The following is a 16,906-nucleotide window of genomic DNA, read 5'->3' as shown; positions in this document are numbered from 1 at the left end:
ACTGATTGGCGCGGAACTGAGCACCCCGCGCCGCCCGCTGCCGGTGAACTGACGTCGGCACAGCGTGGCGAGCGGTGGTGTGGAGAACTTGTAGCGGTGGTGCGTATATCATCGTGAGCGAAGTTTGAGGTCGATTCACTGGGAACAATTGCAAAAGCGATCGAGGTGTTTGTTGATCTCTCGCAGCTTTTTTTTTTTTTTTTTTTTTTTTGATAGATTATTCCCCCCCAGTTATTCATGCCTGGACGTCAAACTACCCATCCTCCACTGCTGTTGCAATACTAAGCGAACCGTCCCTCGTCTAATCTTGAAGAACCCATCAAACGCCCCTCCAGCAGAAAAAAAACACACGTCATAGAAAACCCTCAAGCAATCGGCGTGTTGAACACCAGCGACACACCGTCATCACCAGCAGTGACGACCCTGTCCCCGGCGCCCTGCACGAAACCCATGACACCGCCTCCCTCGCCGCCGCCCCTGTGACCCCTCCACTCGCCGACCAGCCCGCGGTTCGCCGCCGCGGTGCCGCCACGAGCGTCCCACCGCCTGACGACGCCGTCGTTGCCGCAACTCGTCAGCAACCACGTACCCGGCGCCGCCTGCGCCGCCGCCGCGGGGGCGCCGGGAGCCTGCTGCGCCGACGGCTTGACGAACTCGACCTTGATGACGGCCTGCTCCGTCTCCGTCTCCTCGTCAAAGTGCGCCTGCTGGATGTGACGGCGGACGGCGAAGCGATGCGCCGTGTCGATGAGGGCGATGGAGCCGTCGACGCTGCCGGCCGCCATCAGCGTGAGCGGCGGCGCCGAGAAGGAAATCGTCTCGACGCTGTCCTGCTGCGTCTGCAGGCTGGCCAGGATGGCGCCCGCCTGCCCCGTCGCCGCGCCCGCTCCGCCCTTGGGCCCGCCCGCCTGCTTGCCTCCGGCCGCCTTGCCGCGCGCGCCCGCGCCGCGGGCTCCGCTCGTCACCGATGGGTCCGAGCCGATGCGCGGGAGGCCGACGATGCGGATGTGGCCCTCGGCGCCGCCGACGGCGGCGAATGCTCCGTTGGGCGCGATGGCGACGCTGTAGAGGCCGCCCTCGACCCGGAAGCGCTCGTCCTCGCCGGTGAGGCCGACGACGGCCTGGCCTGCCGAGGGGTTGGTGATTCCCGCGCCCGCCGCCTCGCCGAAGACGTCCCAAACGTAGAACGACTCGTCCTCGGATACGGTAGCTAGGAGCTTGCCGTCCGGCGTCCACGCGCCGGCCGTGCTGGGGCCGGTGTGGAGGTAGAAGGCCTGGACGATGGTGAGCGGAGACTCCTTGTCCGCGGCGTTGATCGAGTAGACCCAGACGGAGCCGTCCGAGGCGCCGAGGGCGATGGTGTTGGGGTAGTCCGGGTGCGGGCATGGCGCTATCCACGCAATCTCCTCGACCTCCTGCGCCTCGCCCGCAAACTTCCACGCCATGCACGCGCCGCTCGACGTGTCGCGCCACGCGCGCAGCTTGCCGTCCATGCCGCCCGACACAATGTACTCGCCCGCGGGCTGGGTGAAGGCGATGGCGGCGACCGAGTCCGTGTGGCCGTCTAGCTTGAACAGCTGCTTCAGCCCGTTCCGCTCCTGCGGCATGCCGCCGTCCTGCGAGCCCGACCAGCTGGCGGGCAGCGGCGGCCGCGGCTGCTCCTTGACCGCCACCTCGAATATGTATCCCACGTCGTCGCCGGCGCCGGTTGCCACGATATACGAGTGCTTGGGGTGCTGGGCGATGGTGAATATGCTGTCCTTGTGCAGGTCGAAGTGCGCGACGCTGTCGTTCTCCATCTGGATCTCCTGCAGAGGCGCACCGCCGTCGGCTTCGTCGTCCGACTCCATGAGGGCGTCAGGGTCGTCCGCGACGATTTCCTCGGCATCTTCGGGGTCCAGCATGTCGACGCCCTCCTCCTCGGGCTGCTGCGGCGGTTGATCGTGGTGCGAAGCCATTGTTGTGAAAAGGGAATATACAGTGCACTCGGGCAACGGGGGTATCGTGAGGACGAAGAGAAAGGTTTTGTAGGGTGGTGTTGGTGCTTAGAAATTGGCGGCGGGGATTATTTTTCGTTTCCGCCGCGCGCAAAAACCCAAGCCGCGGGGGCGGGGCAATGCGAGCTTACGTCACGCATCATCATTCTGTAGCCTTCGAGAACGCTTAAGACGCACCTACGTAGGTGTGGAGGGGTGGAAGCAGGCCACCATCTCATGACCTCGGCTGCGAGTGCGGTCCTAAGCCGGGTGCAGACATGTTTTCCATACCTTGCCGGCCAAGGACGAAAGGTTGATGGTTCCTGAAGAATGATTGGTTTCGTCTCGTAATAAACAAAGAGCCAAGCGCTACTCTAATTCAACTGCGCCGGGAACAGCGAGCATCTGGAACGGCCACGCTGAGACAAATGTTTGTAGTATTAAAAGGAGATGGCCCGCTCTAGATTTGCGCCCTCTCCAGAACCCATCCATCTACAGTGGTGCGCCTCTACAACTTGGCACCCGCAGCCCTCCTCTTCTCCTTTTCCTTGTCCCGCAGCAATCTCCTCAGAATCTTCCCGCTGGGGCTCTTGGGGATAACGTCGATAAATTCGACCCCGCCCTTCAACCACTTGTGGCGGGACTTGTGCTCCTCGACGTGCTTCTCGATTGTCCTGGCCACCATGCGGTCGCTCTCTTCCAACCCGACCTTGGGCGACTTGACAATGAAGGCCTTGGGGACCTCGCCAGCCCTGTCGTCCGGAACGGGGATGACGGCGCAGTCGTTGACGTACGGATGGCTGAGCAGGTGAGCCTCCAGCTCCGCGGGCGCAACCTGGAGACCCTTGACCTTGATGAGCTCCTTGATGCGGTCGACGATGAAGATGTGCTCGAAGCCCAGCGGCGACTTTCTAACGACGGCCTCGTCGCCGGTGCGCATCCAGCCGTCGTGGAACGTCTCCTTGGTGGCGTCGGGCTTGTTGTGGTAGCCGAGCGTGACGGCGGGCGACTTGACGAGCAGCTCGCCCGGCTGGTCGTAGCCGGTGATCTCGTTGCCCTCGAGCGTGACCAGCTTGCACTCGATGCCGGGCAGGATGGAGCCCGAAGAGCCGAACCACACGTCATGGTCGATGGTGGAGCACACGACGGTGCTGGTCTCGGTGAGGCCGTAGCCTTGCCGGATAACCCACTTCGGATACGCCTGGCTGAGCTCCACAGCCGTCTCCTCGCCGAGCGGCGCTGCGCCCGTGAAGACGGCATCGATGCTGCTGAGATCGTACTGGTCGCAGATCTGCTTCTGCTTGGTCATCATGATGATGATGGGCGGGACCAGGTAGAGGCAGTTAATCTTGAAGCGCTGGATGGCCTTCAGGTACGGCTTGAACTCGAACTTGGGGAGAACGACAACACGGTCGCCGCGGTACACGCTGGCGTGGCAGATAACGACCAGGCAGTAGATGTGGCTCATAGGAAGCAGGCCGAGAGCAGTCTCGGTGTAGTCGCTCTGTGTTCCAGGCGGGATCTTCTTGTCTCGGCAGCTCTTGTCGAAGGTCTTGATCTGGAGAGTGTTGGCAATGACGTTTCTGTGCGAGATCATGACACCCTTGGGAAGACCCGAGGTCCCGCTGGAATAACACAGGAATGCGGTGCGGCGGGCACCCTCGCCCTCAGCCCAATGCAGCTTCTCCAATGCTGGTGCGTCAAGGCCGTCCTGGATTAACTGGTCGACCGTCTTGTACTCGCTGGGAGCGGACTTTCCACCGGTGAGCTCCTTGGGCACGTCCAGGATATAAATGCGGTTCTTGGGGATGCCGGCTTTGGAGCAAGCCTCGAGGGCGGTAGGGAGCAGGGGAAGGCAGGTGAAGAGACATTTTGCGCCCGAGTCCTTGAGCTGGTACTCGATCTCAGGCGCCGAGTAAGCGGCGTTTGCGGGCGTCTGGACTCCGCCAAGACGGTGCGTCGCCCATGCGAGGGTGAGGGTGTCAATCTGCAATGATTAGCCCACCTGCAGTGCTTGCTCGGGTTTTCGGCCGCGCATACCGTGTTGACGCTGAACACGCCAATGACCTTGTCCCACTCGGTGCCGTGGTTTGGCTTCCAGCCGAGTTCTTTGGAGAGGCCGCGGGCAAGAGCTTCCACGCGGTCTTTGACGTCCAATGCCGAATACTCCTTTCCGGTCATACCGCACGTGAATGGGGCATGAGAGTAGCCCAGAGGATGGCGACCGAAGTTCTCGTCAAACAGGAAATCATAGATGGAGACCGAGTCCGGCGGGTCGAAGGGGAGCTGCGGAACCCATGGCGGAGGGTGGAAGACCATTGCGCAAATAATCTAGAAGCCAGGCGCAACAAACGAGACGAAATGAACCAAGGGTATATGGCGCGTGGGGAGGGGATATGAATTAAAGCAGGCGGCGGAGCAGGCTGAAGAGGGGAGGAGAGAGAGATTGTAAGACTGTAATAAGCAGCCGGGGACTTCGTTGGTGACGGGCGCCGAGAGTGTGGGGAAGGCGCAGTGGGACCAGCCGCTAAGCTCATTAGGGTCAGACCGAGGCTCGAGGACCTCGGTTAAGGCTGGCTCCTAAACGTCGTCGGCAGGGGTGTCGCCATCCATTCCGCACAAACCTCACCTGCATCATCACCGCAACCTCCGCCGTGCCGCCGACGCCAGAGCCCTGCACTGTCCGCCGCTGGGGCCCTGTTTTGTGCTACTTTGGGCCATCGACTGGCCTGAAATTCGCTGCCCTCCGCAGTGGCCCACCCCAAAACTTCATCGACGGGACACCCGCAATGTGCACATAAGAAAGCTGTTTGTCTCGCATTCATTGAAAACCACTTTTGTGTCTGACTGCTAAATGATGTAGATGTGCATATATCATGGGCCTCAATAACCGCGGACTCCACCCATGACGAGCAGACTGTTCACTGTTTCCTGACTCGCATCGAAGAGTCGTTCCTCCATAGCCTGGGTCCCATCACGATCGCAATCGATATCCTTCACGTCGTCGGTCAGCTCGCGTCTCTCCCGGGCAGGCGGTGGGCTGCTTACTTCCTCCATCTCCATTGAAGAGCTTCCAAGAGATCCCTCCCGCACTGCCTCTCCGCCACCTTCTTCGACTATGTCGTCAAGCTTAACACCTGTGCTGACCTGCCCCGTCTTGCCATGTGAGTCTGGTTGCATATCCGTTGGCGGAAGTATCCAATCCGGACGCTTGACTGGAATACCAGGCAGCATCTCCGGAGCTCCGTACCGCTCTCGCAACGGGTCTGCGAATGTCTCCATCTCGCTCTTGAATTGAGCATAAGGGATGCCTTCTTTGGCATCGGCTTGAGCATCCGAGGCCCGCGCCAGAATACCCGAAACCTCCCTGTTCTTCTCCTCCAACTCTTCTCGCAGCGCCTGGAGCTTTTCGGGAAGTCCCACAGCCAACGGCGTGTAATCGATTGTATCCCCGCTCACCACAGATCGATCTTTCGCCCAATATGCCACCTGCTCTTCAAGGTATGCCTGGCCCAGGTCCAGCCGGTCTTGCATGGCGGATAGGCTAGTGCCATTCTCCTTACGCCTGTCCAGCTCTGCTTTCAGGTTCTTGTATGCCCCTCCGAGTTCGGCGAGCGGCATTCCTGCATCTTCGAAGACCTGCACCGTCTGCTGTACTCTGACGAGGAGAACGTAGTAGTGGTAGTATTTCTCCCGAATCTTCTCCTCCATAGTCTTTTCTGGAGGGGGATGGGGCTCTTCATCTCCATCGTTTTGTTGCTCATTTTCGTCCTCGTCATCGGACATGTCAATGGGACGCACGGCATTGCAGCCAGCCAGGCACCTTTCTATGAGCCCCGAATATGCAGAATGCCAGGCGTACATGTGCTTCGTGAGCTCGGGGTGCCACCAGCTGGATTGCTCTGGGTACTGACAGGCTTCAATGACCCAATAGAGCGCCTGTATAACCTCTTCGTTGCTGCACATTGCGCAGAGTCCGCCTGACAGAGCTGCCTCGCCCGAAGCGGGAGCGTGGTTGCCCGAGGATTCATCCGGAGCGGGTTCCTGTTCAAAGTAATGTGGTACCTTGGTGATGAAAGCGCGGCCCACTTCTCGGTTCCTTTCGATCTCGGGAAACTTCTTGGCCAGGTCTTTGATGGTACGGTGAAGGACACTCAACGAGACGTCCCGGTCATCATCTTCCCGGTCCTCGCAGGCCTGTAGGGTGAGATGCAGCGCTGCAGCCCACATCTGGTTGGTGCATAGCTCGCAGGGAGTCCTCTTGTCTTTCGCCTTCTGAAGCCTCTTATTCATAAATTCCAGATTGTTTTCGAGTTTCTCGATGGTTTTACCCTCAGCTGCAACTTCCTTCTCCCGTTGCTGAACCTTCTTCGTCAATTCGGCAATCATTTTCTTGTTAGCCGTCACTTCAGTCTTGCCTGCCTTGAAGGCTTTGTGAAATTTTTCCTTCCACTCATCCGACTCCACCTGAGTGGCGGCCAGGTTCTCCTCAATCTTCTTGACCTTCTTCTCCGACGTCTGGAGCTTCTTCTTCAGGGACTCCACCTCCCTCTTCCTCGCCGTAAGCTCCTTGCTCACGTCCTTCTTCTCCGCCGAAATGTCCCTCCCCTCCTTCTTCATCCCCTCAATCTTCACCTCCAACGCGTCCTCGCGCTCACCCCCCTGCTCCACCTTCTTACTCAGCTTCGCTACATCGCTCTTCAACTCAGTAACAACCTTCTTCAGCGCGGCCTTGTCCCCGGACAACCGACTAACCAGCTCTCCCTGCCTTTCCAGCTTCGCGTTCTTCCGCTCCAGCTGCCCCGCCACCCTCCCGTAGTTCTCGTCCGACGCCCCACCTCCTCCTTCGTCGTCGTCGTCGCGGTACGTGTCCAGGATCGTCCGCTGGTCCCGCACCGTCTTCTCCAGCTCCCGGCACCGCGCCTTCCAGCCCTGGAGCTCCGTGTCCTGCGTCGTGGCCTCCACGAGCAGCTTCTGGATGCGTGGGATGAGGCCTCGACCGGCAATGGTTTGGGCTGGCGGCGCCGGAGGTGGCTGGGCGATGGCGGTTTGACCCCGATCCCGATCCACTTTCTGCCTTTTCTCGACCGGTCGTCGTGCCCCGCCGGGCGGCCCAGGAGACGCCGACGGCGAACAAGACGCGGAAGGCGAAGCGGAAGAAGAGGCGGAGGCGGAGGCGGAGGCGGAGACGACAGCCCAATCCCTCTTCTTCCCAGTGATGCCGCCGCCACCGCCGACGCCACCTCGATGAATTGTTCCGGGATGGTTGAACGCACCACTCGTCGACGTCGCCGTCGCCGTCAACGAATCGGCAGGACCGGGACGTCTCGTATGGTAGATGGTCGTCCCCGAGACGACGCCCGCCGCCCCCGCCGCCGCCGACCCCGATCCGGATTGTTGCTGTTGTTGCTGCTGCTGCTCCCGCCTCCAACCGACGCCGCTCCTGGACTCTGTGTACCCGTTTCTCCGCCTCATCTGCACGCGCTCGGTCGCCCCCGCCGCCGGCTGCGGTGGTGGTGGTGGTGGTGGTGGTGGTGGTGGTATGCGCACCTCGACCGCCCTCGACGAGCTCGGGTTCCCGACCGCCGGGTCGTCTGCCGGGACCGGTGGTGGTGGCGCTACTACTGGGGCGGCGGCAGTAGCAGCAGCAGCAGTACCACGACTCGTCATTCTCCTCCCCATGACCATCATCGTTGGCGACGACGACGACGACGATGGCGGCGGCGGCGGAGGCATCGCCCCAACAACCCTCGCCCTCATCTCCTCCTCAACCGTTGGCGTCGAGCTTCTGCTCTCGATCCCTTGCTGCAGCTGCCGCTGCGCCGCCTCGTCCTCCTCGTCCTCTTCCTCTTCCTGCTTGGCTCGCCACGCGTTTGTCGAGGACGACGACGTCGACGATATCAAAGAGGAAGGAGGAGGAAGTGGCGGAGGGGCGGACGTGGACGGAGGCTTTGGTTTTGAGACCTGCTGTGCGGGCTGGTGTTGCTCTGGCGCTTCTTCTTGTTTTTCCTCTTCTTGCTCTTGCGTTTGGTCTTGGTCTTGATCTTGGTCTTGGTCTCGCTGTTTTGTTGCTGCTGTTGCTGCTGCTCCGCCGGTGGTGTCGGGCGTTGGTGCGGGCGCTGCCGTTGGGGTGTTTTTGGTGGTGGTGGGTGAGTGGGGCGCGCTTTGTGCGGAGCCCATGGTGGTGATTGTCGGCGGAGGTGGTGAGGTCGTGGTGGGCAGAGGTGGTGGTAATGGTGAGGTGGTGTCGTCGTGGGTAGACATTTGAGAGAGGGAGCTGCGTGTGTGAGAGAGAGAGGAAAAGAGAGGAGAGGAGGGAAGGACGGATGGAGGATGGATGTTTGTGAAGTCGTCGAGGATTTGTGGTGAAGAGAAGGGTTTGGGAAGAGAGTGAGGATGGATGGGGCTGTGAAGTGAGTGAGAGGTGCTGTGCTGGCGTGAGTCTTATGACGGCGGTGATGACCTTGGTTGGTGTTTGGAAAACACCCGTTGCGTGGTTGTGCGAGTCGGGTTGGTGGTGCTTGGGGGAGAGAGCCGGAAAGGTTCAGATCTTTACGTCTTGAATATCACGGGTACAAGTGCGCACGAGCTGCTTCCTTTTCCGTAAGTTGCTGCTCTTCCTTACGACGTGGACCGCCAAGACATCAAGATTCAAGTACGCAGCATGATAACCTCGTTCCCCGGTCAATACCGAGCTGGTCACCGACTTGTAACAGACCTTCGTACTCTTCCTCGACGGTTCGTCAGACTTTGGTAGATATTGAGGCCAAGAGAAATTGCAACGTCTCGCCTTGAAAGTGAAACGCTTCGGCTCGTTCTTTATCTATACAAACGTGTTGCAGAGGGTGACGTTCTCGAGTGTTAAATTGGCATCATAGTGAGCGAAGGATGGCAGGCGACCCTGGGGTCCCTTTATACCCAGCTTATATGACTAAAGTACCTACTGCTGTTGACCAACTGAAACGACATTTGGCTCTTCCTCCGAATGACAAACGGTACATGGCTTCCAAAAAGAATGCAAACAAGATCTCCAACCTGAGAGCGTCTCGAAAATAGTCGACTGTACTCGACGCCGTACATGGTGTAGTTCGCCGCCGCCAGCCGAGACTCAGAAGCTATCGTCTTGGGCGTCACTGATCCGGGACGCTTCCTCTTGGTTTACATTGGGGCGAGGTCGAGCGAACGTCTGACGAGCAACAAACACTGGACGAGAAAAGAGAGGCAGACGAAGGGAGTCAGGTAACTCAAGTGCTTCGTGAGATGGCGCCGACCATAGCACGAGAAGATGGTCATTGACTACAGCTGTGACACCGACTTTATACAGCGAGATTGGTCAAGCTGTCACAGCATGATCCTATTTGGGTGTACATAAAGTCTTACACCATTCCAGACCAGCGGGAAACAAATCGGGACGACCCTCGGTACGGCTTTCAACGTAGCTCAAGGGCCGGCGAGCCGGACACGACTTGCAATACACCTCATATATCACCAAGAAATAGCGTCCGATAGCCTCGACACGAAGCCACACACCATACGCAAATCATGATGGACCTTCCTCTTCAGAGGCGAGAAGACCGTCAGCAAGCTGAGCTTCCTGCAAGAGCGCGGGCAAGAGGTCCTCCCTGAACTCCTCGAGCTCAGCAAGCCAAGAGCCGGGGGCAAGGCAGTGGTAGCCCATGCCGGCGCTCTCGTCCCAGACCCACTCGACCTGGAACGCAGCCTCAATCTCAGCCAGGTCAGCAGCGAATTTCTGGAGGAGTTCGGCGCGCATGTCGTCGGTCCAGAGCGCGGGCGGGATGAACTCGGGACGGGCCAGCAGGGCGCGGCGCGTGTCCCACTTGAGCAGGTCGAAGGGGACGTCGGAGACGGCGAGGACGGACCAGGCCTCTTCGATGCAGCCGCTGGCGCTGAAGGCTTCGATGAAGTCCGTGTCGCCGCGCACGGCCGTGTTCCACTTGTCGGCCGCCATCAGGCGCCTCGCGACTTCGATATTGCGGTTGAGTGCGGTGATGGATGCGTGCTTGATGTTCATCGGAGGGTTGATCCCCTTGGGTTTCTGGCGCCGCTCGGCTTGGAGCCACCATGCCCATTCGGCGCGCAGCTGGTGGTGGGCATTGAGGTCGGCGAGGGCGCGCAGCCAGCATCTCATGCAGTACCAGTCGCGCTCCCGGGGGACGAAGACGCTGAGGTCGTAGGCCGCGTGCGGCTGGGTGTCGGTGAAGCCTAGCATGACGGCCAAAGCATGCTCGCTGGACCACGGTTTGAGCCAGGAAGACCTGGTTTTGCGGGCCATCAGCTCGACAACAGTGTTGAATAGCTCCGGCGGAATGGCGTAGTTTCGAGCCCGGTACTCGCGCAAGAAGAGCTTCAGGGAGGCGAAGCTGTAGCAATGGGCAGCGCAGAGCAAGCCCATGTCGAGAAGGCCTGCGGGGAGTGGTATGTTGGCATCTTCCAGCTTGAATCGGATCTCGTGAGCCAGGAAGAGCATCTTCATGTCGGGCGCGGTGTCCGGGTCATCGAGCAGCTGGCGGTAGAGAGCGGCGCATATCCGTTCGACGGCGTCCCGTTTCTTGAGTGAATCGAGCGTGGGCTGGGCGAGGATGGCGGAAACGAGGAGCACGCAGTCGTTGCGGCGGCCACACTGCCTGAGCTGGGCCGTGAGCGCATTGCGCTCGTCGAGCGAGAGTTTGGACCCTCGAAATTGGGGGACGGGCTTCAAGTGCCTGCGGCCCAGGGGGAGGAAGACATCGCGAAGATGGTCGAGCTTTGACTCGCGGCGAATGTGGTCCTTGAGGCCGGGCAGAGGGTCGGCCCAGGCGGGAGCGGCGGGGGCGGCGAAGACGGTCGACGGGCGGCGCTGAACGGACAATGGCCTCGGGCAGGCACGACGCGGGCGGAGCGACGAACGCAGCGGGTGCGAGCAGGCGGTGGATGAGATCATGGCGTTGGCGGCATCGGGCCTTCTCTGGTGTTGTGGAGCGGATCGGTGGCTTCCCGCGACACGGCGCTTGCCGCCAGCGTGCGGCTCTTTTCGCTCCCGCCCGCGAACGTCACCGCCCAGCACCATCACCACCAACCCGACGCACACAGCCATCGCCCATCGCGCCGCGCCCGACCCCCGCCATGCCCGCCGAGAAGCGCAAAGCCTCCCCCACCGCCGCCGCCGGCGACGACGAGCCCTCCAAGCGCCGCTTCGTCGAGAACGGCACCGAGGCCCCCGACGACCAGCCCGACCAGCCCGCCGACACCGATGCCCGCGACTCCGAGTCCGCCGCGGCCGGGGGCGACCGCATGTCGCGCTTCAAGGCCCTGCAGGCACGTCAGGCGGCGGCGCGCAAGTCGAACCTGAAGGAGTCGACGGCCGAGGCGCAGCGCGCCCAGATCGACCCCAACGCCCTCACCGCGCTGCACCGCAAGCACGCCATCGCCTCGCACAAGCTGCTCAAGGCTGAGACTCAGGAGCAGGGCGATGACTTCGAGCGCAAGCGCGCCTGGGACTGGACCGTCGAGGAGAGCGAGCGGTGGGACCGGCGCATGGAGAAGAAGGGCAAGCACCGCAAGGACGTGGCCTTCCAGGACTACCGCCAGGACGCCACCAAGTCGTACAAGCGCCAGCTGCGCGACCTCAAGCCCGATCTGGACGGCTACGAGCGCCAGAAGATGGAGGCGGTCAAGCGCGCGGCCCAGAACGGCGGGCTGGAGATCGTCGAGATGGACGACGGCGAGCTGATCGCCGTCGACCGCGACGGCTCCTTCTACACGACGGCCGACAGCACCGACTTCGTCAACCACCGCCCCGAGAAGGAGGCCGTCGACAAGCTGGTCGCCGACATCCGCAAGGCCGAGGACGCCCGCCTCAAGGCCCGCCGCGCCCGCGGCATCGACGACGACAGCGGCGACGTCACCTACATCAACCAGAAGAACAAGCAGTTCAACGAGAAGCTGGCCCGCTTCTACAACAAGTACACGGCCGACATCCGCGAGAGCTTCGAGCGTGGCACCGCCATCTGAGTCGCTGGGGAGAAAGAAAAAAGTTTTGGACATGGCACTGGAGTTTGGGGCATGCTACTGCGGGAGTCTTGGTTTGGCCTCGGCGTTTTACTTTATGTTGTTGTTCGGGCACAACGGACGCTTGTATGAATGTATACTGATTCAATCTGCCCTTCAATGCAGATCCAACTGCCCCACTTCGCCTCTTGTTGTACGATGCTCACAGGGAGACCCCATTCTTGTACCCGGCACCTGCGCAAAGGGACGCGCCGTCTTTGCCAGCCGCGTGTAACGCTGATCTGGCGAGTCGTGGCGTATCTCCTGTGATGTGGCGGCGCTTTGGCCTCTACCCTTTCTCCACAGCGGGTATCCAAACAACTAACGAGCCTCTACACATCCATCTGCCTCACCGAGACATGTTACATCATGGCCGTGTCGGCAGGCACATCCAAATCGCTGGACGGAGTCGCGCGCGTCGAAGACATGCTGCATCCACGTCCAGGTGTTGGAACCAACCACGAGTGTACTGTGTAGCGTCCTCGGAGCTCAAAGGGTTCGAACATTCCGTGACCACTGCCGATCCAGCCGTCCTCGAGTCGTGGCGCATCGTCCCAAGTGGCGTGTGGCGGGCGCTTTGATCTCCCTCAGCGGCGACCGTTTTCCACGTTCGTCCGAAAGAGAATCCGAAAGAGAATAGGAGGGCGGGAAAGCTATTGATGATGGGGCTAGCTCGTATCCCACTTTTCGGAGAACGTTGTGAGAAAGCCGCAAGACTACTCGGACGATGAGGAGGACGCGCACATCCCTTACGGTCTACCACCCTGCCTGGGCCGCCAAATCCCGAAGGAGTCGTCCCGTCCACTCTGGATTGATGATTCTCAGCTGAGATTATCATTGTTCGCCCATCTCCTATCACCCGCCCAACCGCCTTGTCAAGATCGGGAGTCACGTGAAGCGCGAAACGGTCCCTGGCTGGCAGTCCCTGTTCCTGTCCCAGGCTCCCAGCACGCACGACTCAGATCCCATGCTGAGGCTGTTCCAGCAACCGTTAGCCTAACGGGCGTGTGGGCCGCGCAATGATTCCGCCCTCCTCGCTTCTTTTCCTCAAATATCCATGCACACCCATGTCTCTTTCTTCTAAGTACCGGCACTCCCCCCTTCCGGGAGCCGCAATGCAGCAGTGCGTGTGCGCCCGGCCCGACTGGTCTCCAGTTCGCCATCGGCATTGAAAATCGGCCCAAGCTCTTTTTCTCTCTAGGTGGTCTCGTCTCTCGGGCAATTACCTGTTCCCTGACTCGTTCGCTAAACGAAAAAAAATCGAGGCCTCCAACCACGTTACGCATCGGTCGAGCTAAAACACGGACGCGGACAAGTAGTGTACCTAGCCGGACAGAAGGACTTTCAATCGTCCGGATGCGAGAAGAGGGAGGGATCAATGCGGCCTAGATTTTCGTCGTCTTCGTCGTGGTGGCCGCCACCGCCACCGCCGCCGCCCGCCGCTGCCGGCAACGGTTTCTTGCCATGCTTCTTAACTCGAAATGATAGGAGGAAGAGGTGGTGCTTGCTTGCTTGCTTTGCTTCTTCTTTCTCTTTCTCGTTCGTTCTTCACTGTTGTCTCAAACGCCGCCGCTGCTGCCGCCACCGACGACAACGCTCGTCTTCTCTCTCCCCTACACCGTGGCAGGGCAAAATCAAACAGTCTTCCTTTCTTTCCTTTCTCCACTCCCTCCTCGCCTCGCCTCTTCTCGCGGTCATGTCATGTCATTCCCGCCGGCAATAATAAGCTCGGACTCACGCGAACGCCACCAGAAAACGGCCGCCGCGGTCGCTCACCGGCCGGCCGGACGGCGGAGGAGGCCCGTGGTTCGCAGATTAGTAGTTAGCTTCTGTATTTTTTTTTTTGTGTGAGGAAGGATAAGATATCAACGGCATTTTTGATTTGTCTGGCTGGTGAACTATTGGTCAAGGTGAGGTGAGATCGTCGCGGGACGGAACCCGCGGGCAAAAAAAGGGGGGGCCAGAATTTGGATGAGTGATCGACTTCATGTCGAAGGTAGGAAAGATCCTGGCGGCTGATGCTATGCTGCTGTGGTTGTGGTGTGAGATGATGCCACCCACCTACCACTGCCGGTGGATGAGTAAAGATTTCAGGCTACTGTTGATGGGTTGGAATGAGAAAGCACTCTGTCTGTTCTTTCGACCTTTTCAATCAGTTTGCTTGAAACCTACTCACCAGGCATAATTCAAGTCAAACCGGTCGGACGCAGCGGTAGTAGTAGTAGTAATAGTAGTAGAAATAAAGATCTTTCTCTCTCTTCTTCCGCATCTCCCATCCGGATTACATTACCTGTCCTCGCCAAAAGTCGAGACGCGAAACTGAAGGGTATATCTCTGAAATACATGGTTCTCTAAACAAGATCAAAAGCGCTTTTCCCTCTCTCCCCGTTTGCTTTGTTTCCCTTTTTGCTGCGCCATTCACCACCGACCGCGAAACGCCATACATACACAACCCCGCCCGATTGTTTTTTTTTCCTTGCTGCCTTTTGCTCGTCATTATCAATGTTGGCCGGGATAATGGCCATGGTTGTAATGCCTGCTGGCGCTGCCCTCGCTGCCGGGACCCGGCCACTCGGAGGCGACCGAGTTGTTGCGCTCCGACCACATGACGTCCTTGGTCACGACGATGCTCGTCAATGGCAGTTGATCGCTCGAGCCGTCGCCGCGGAGGTGGCCGCTGCCGCCGTGGACTTCTTCGTCGCTGTACCGGTTGTGGTGATCCGAGTGCGAGCTGCGGCTGACCGTCGTGTTGTTGCCATAGCGGTGCGGGTTGTTGCCGTTGTTATACGCCCCCGCGCCGGCCTTGTCGCTGCCGCTGTCGTCGCTGCCCGGCCCGGCCACGGCCGTCACCGACGCGTCCTCCAGCCGCTTGAAGTGGCGCTCGCCCGTCTGGCTGCGCTTGGCGCCGGTGCCGCCGATGGTGATGAGTTCGGTATTGCGGGATGGGTTGTTGCCCGACGTCGTGTTGCCCTTGCCCGAGCGGCCGCGGCTGCTGCCGCCGAACTGCGACGACACCATGCGCATCAGCGGCCGCAGCGTCGGCAGGCACGCGCTGATGATGCCAGACGCGACTTCGACGACGCACCAGGTGCACGCGGTGGCGAGGGTCCCTTTGCTGCGTTAATCTCACTGCCTTTGTTTTTTCTTTCTTTCTTCAATTGGAGACAGTCTTACAGGTCGTGTCGCTCGTTTGGAACTGCATGATGGTCGTGAAGCGGTAGATGCTGGCGAAGAGCACGCTGGAGGCATGTTAGGGCGGAGGAGGAGGACACGGAGACAACGGGTGGGGTGACTGACAATCCACCAAGCAAGAACATGAAGACGAGCGAGGCGCGCTGGGCGCTGGTGACCTGCAGCTTCCAGACCTGGGCGACGGGCATGATGAGGATGGCGACGTCGGTGAGGATGTTGGGCACGGCGTTGCCGATGAAGGAGGCCTTGATGTCGATGCACGAGCCGTCCATCAGCGGGTACCAGGCCTTCTTGATCGGATGGCACTGGAAGATGCTGACGCAGTTGATGGCGATGACCCAGCCGGCCGTCATGAAGCCCAGAATGTAGGCGCCTATGCGGAAGCCCTTGAGCGGGAAGATGCGCGCGTACATGAACAGCAGCGAGAACTTGACCAGCCCGACGCCGGTGCAGTACACGCACTCGAAGGCCACGAGGAGCTGCAGAGGTCAGCTTAGGACAGGGGAGGGCGGCGGTCGAGCGGCGGCTCACCTTCAGGACCATGACGACGTTGTTCGGGTCCAGGTCGGAGGCGTGTTTACCAAGACCCCAGGAGATCATGGCATAGTTGATGCCGCCGGCGCCGAAGCAGAAGAGCAGGGCGACGACCATGAGCCAGTCATCGGGGCCGTAGGTGAGGCCGCGCTTGAAGCGGGCGGCGAAGCGCAGGAAGACGAAGAAGGTGGCCAGCACGAGCAGGGCGGTGGTGGTGGCCTCGAGCCGTGGGCCCTTGTCGGGGACCGGGTGGTCGATCCGGGGAAGGAGTATCACGACCGGCATGACAGCATGTTGGGACTTGGATGAGGCGCGGCTGGACGATGGGGGGGCAGCGCGCAATCAAGTAGTGCAGCGGCGCCGCACGGAAGGGCCGGGGAAGCATGGCGAGGCAAAATTGGAGCGGAAGGAGTGGGGTCGTCGACACAGCTAGCCTTCTCGACCTGGTTGTCGTCAGGCACCGCCGTCGATCCGCGGCAGGGGTGGCATGGGTGCGCTGTTTGGGCGGCACCTGAATCGCCGGAACAACGTCCGTGGCGCAGAGGCGCGCAGGCCTGGCGCAAGAGGTGCCGGTCCCGGGTCCCGCCCCGTCCGCGCGCTGGAGCTCGGCTCGTCGCCGCGACCGGCGCTACCGCCCGGAAGTAGCAAGGAGCGGCGCATGGCGGGCTGTCAGGGCACTGGCGCCCGTTGGCTGTCGCGCGCGGTGTTGCAACGGCCGACAGATGGCGATGGACGACGGGTGCAGGTGGCGTAGCTGCAGCAGAATAAGCGTGCGCCCGCGGTCCCTGCCCGCGGCGTCGGTATGCGCCTAGGTGCCCGCGCGGCGGTACGGTAATATGTGGCCACGTGGGAGGCGGCCCCCAAATTGCTTCGCCCTAGTCCGCGTGCCCTCCGCCAAGCTCCTCACCTCCCCAGCACCAGGAGCCGCAGGGGAAACGACGGTGCCGCCGCCCATGACTCGCCGCAGACCGGCCAAACGTGACGGCGTCGACCGACCTCACCCCCGCGTCGGATGAGGGGCAGCAGGCGTGCGGATAGCGTCCTCAAGCCGACGAGCCCTCCACCATGGACCCCATATAATAGATGGCGGCGCCCGCCCTGGCCCGGCTGCCTCAGTCACCACTTCCTCCCCTCAGCAGCCGTCGAATCGATTCACC

General features: G+C 60.8%; 6 protein-coding genes across 6 annotated transcripts; 1 reads left to right on the top strand and 5 right to left on the bottom strand.

The window, feature by feature from the left end:
• Positions 1-365: 365 nt before the first annotated feature.
• Positions 366-1,958, bottom strand: SQT1 (60S ribosomal subunit assembly or modification protein; the record flags this gene model as incomplete). Its single annotated transcript, XM_066778653.1, has 1 exon — positions 366-1,958. The coding sequence occupies one exon, from the start codon at positions 1,956-1,958 to the stop codon at positions 366-368; it is 1,593 nt and encodes a 530-aa protein (XP_066631090.1).
• A 526-nt stretch (positions 1,959-2,484) lies between these two features.
• Positions 2,485-4,295, bottom strand: SLS55_007231 (uncharacterized protein; the record flags this gene model as incomplete). Its single annotated transcript, XM_066778652.1, has 2 exons — positions 2,485-3,963; positions 4,017-4,295. 2 exons carry the CDS (start codon positions 4,293-4,295, stop codon positions 2,485-2,487), a joined length of 1,758 nt encoding a protein of 585 aa, XP_066631089.1.
• Positions 4,296-4,859: 564 nt separating this feature from the next.
• On the bottom strand, positions 4,860-7,451 carry SLS55_007230 (uncharacterized protein; the record flags this gene model as incomplete). The annotated part of the gene is made up of 1 exon (XM_066778651.1): positions 4,860-7,451. The coding sequence occupies one exon, from the start codon at positions 7,449-7,451 to the stop codon at positions 4,860-4,862; it is 2,592 nt and encodes an 863-aa protein (XP_066631088.1).
• A 2,065-nt stretch (positions 7,452-9,516) lies between these two features.
• On the bottom strand, positions 9,517-10,917 carry SLS55_007229 (uncharacterized protein; the record flags this gene model as incomplete). The annotated part of the gene is made up of 1 exon (XM_066778650.1): positions 9,517-10,917. The coding sequence occupies one exon, from the start codon at positions 10,915-10,917 to the stop codon at positions 9,517-9,519; it is 1,401 nt and encodes a 466-aa protein (XP_066631087.1).
• Positions 10,918-11,099: 182 nt separating this feature from the next.
• On the top strand, positions 11,100-11,987 carry syf2 (Pre-mRNA-splicing factor SYF2; the record flags this gene model as incomplete). The annotated part of the gene is made up of 1 exon (XM_066778649.1): positions 11,100-11,987. The coding sequence occupies one exon, from the start codon at positions 11,100-11,102 to the stop codon at positions 11,985-11,987; it is 888 nt and encodes a 295-aa protein (XP_066631086.1).
• Positions 11,988-14,522: 2,535 nt separating this feature from the next.
• Positions 14,523-16,034, bottom strand: SLS55_007227 (uncharacterized protein; the record flags this gene model as incomplete). The annotated part of the gene is made up of 4 exons (XM_066778648.1): positions 14,523-15,133; positions 15,198-15,262; positions 15,321-15,694; positions 15,747-16,034. The coding sequence occupies 4 exons, from the start codon at positions 16,032-16,034 to the stop codon at positions 14,523-14,525; spliced, it is 1,338 nt and encodes a 445-aa protein (XP_066631085.1).
• Positions 16,035-16,906: the final 872 nt, after the last annotated feature.

Source organism: Diplodia seriata (genome assembly GCF_021436955.1).
Source record: "Diplodia seriata strain FDS-637 chromosome Unknown scaffold_7, whole genome shotgun sequence".
NCBI lineage: Eukaryota > Fungi > Ascomycota > Dothideomycetes > Botryosphaeriales > Botryosphaeriaceae > Diplodia > Diplodia seriata.
This window is presented reverse-complemented; position numbering and strand designations above follow the sequence as displayed.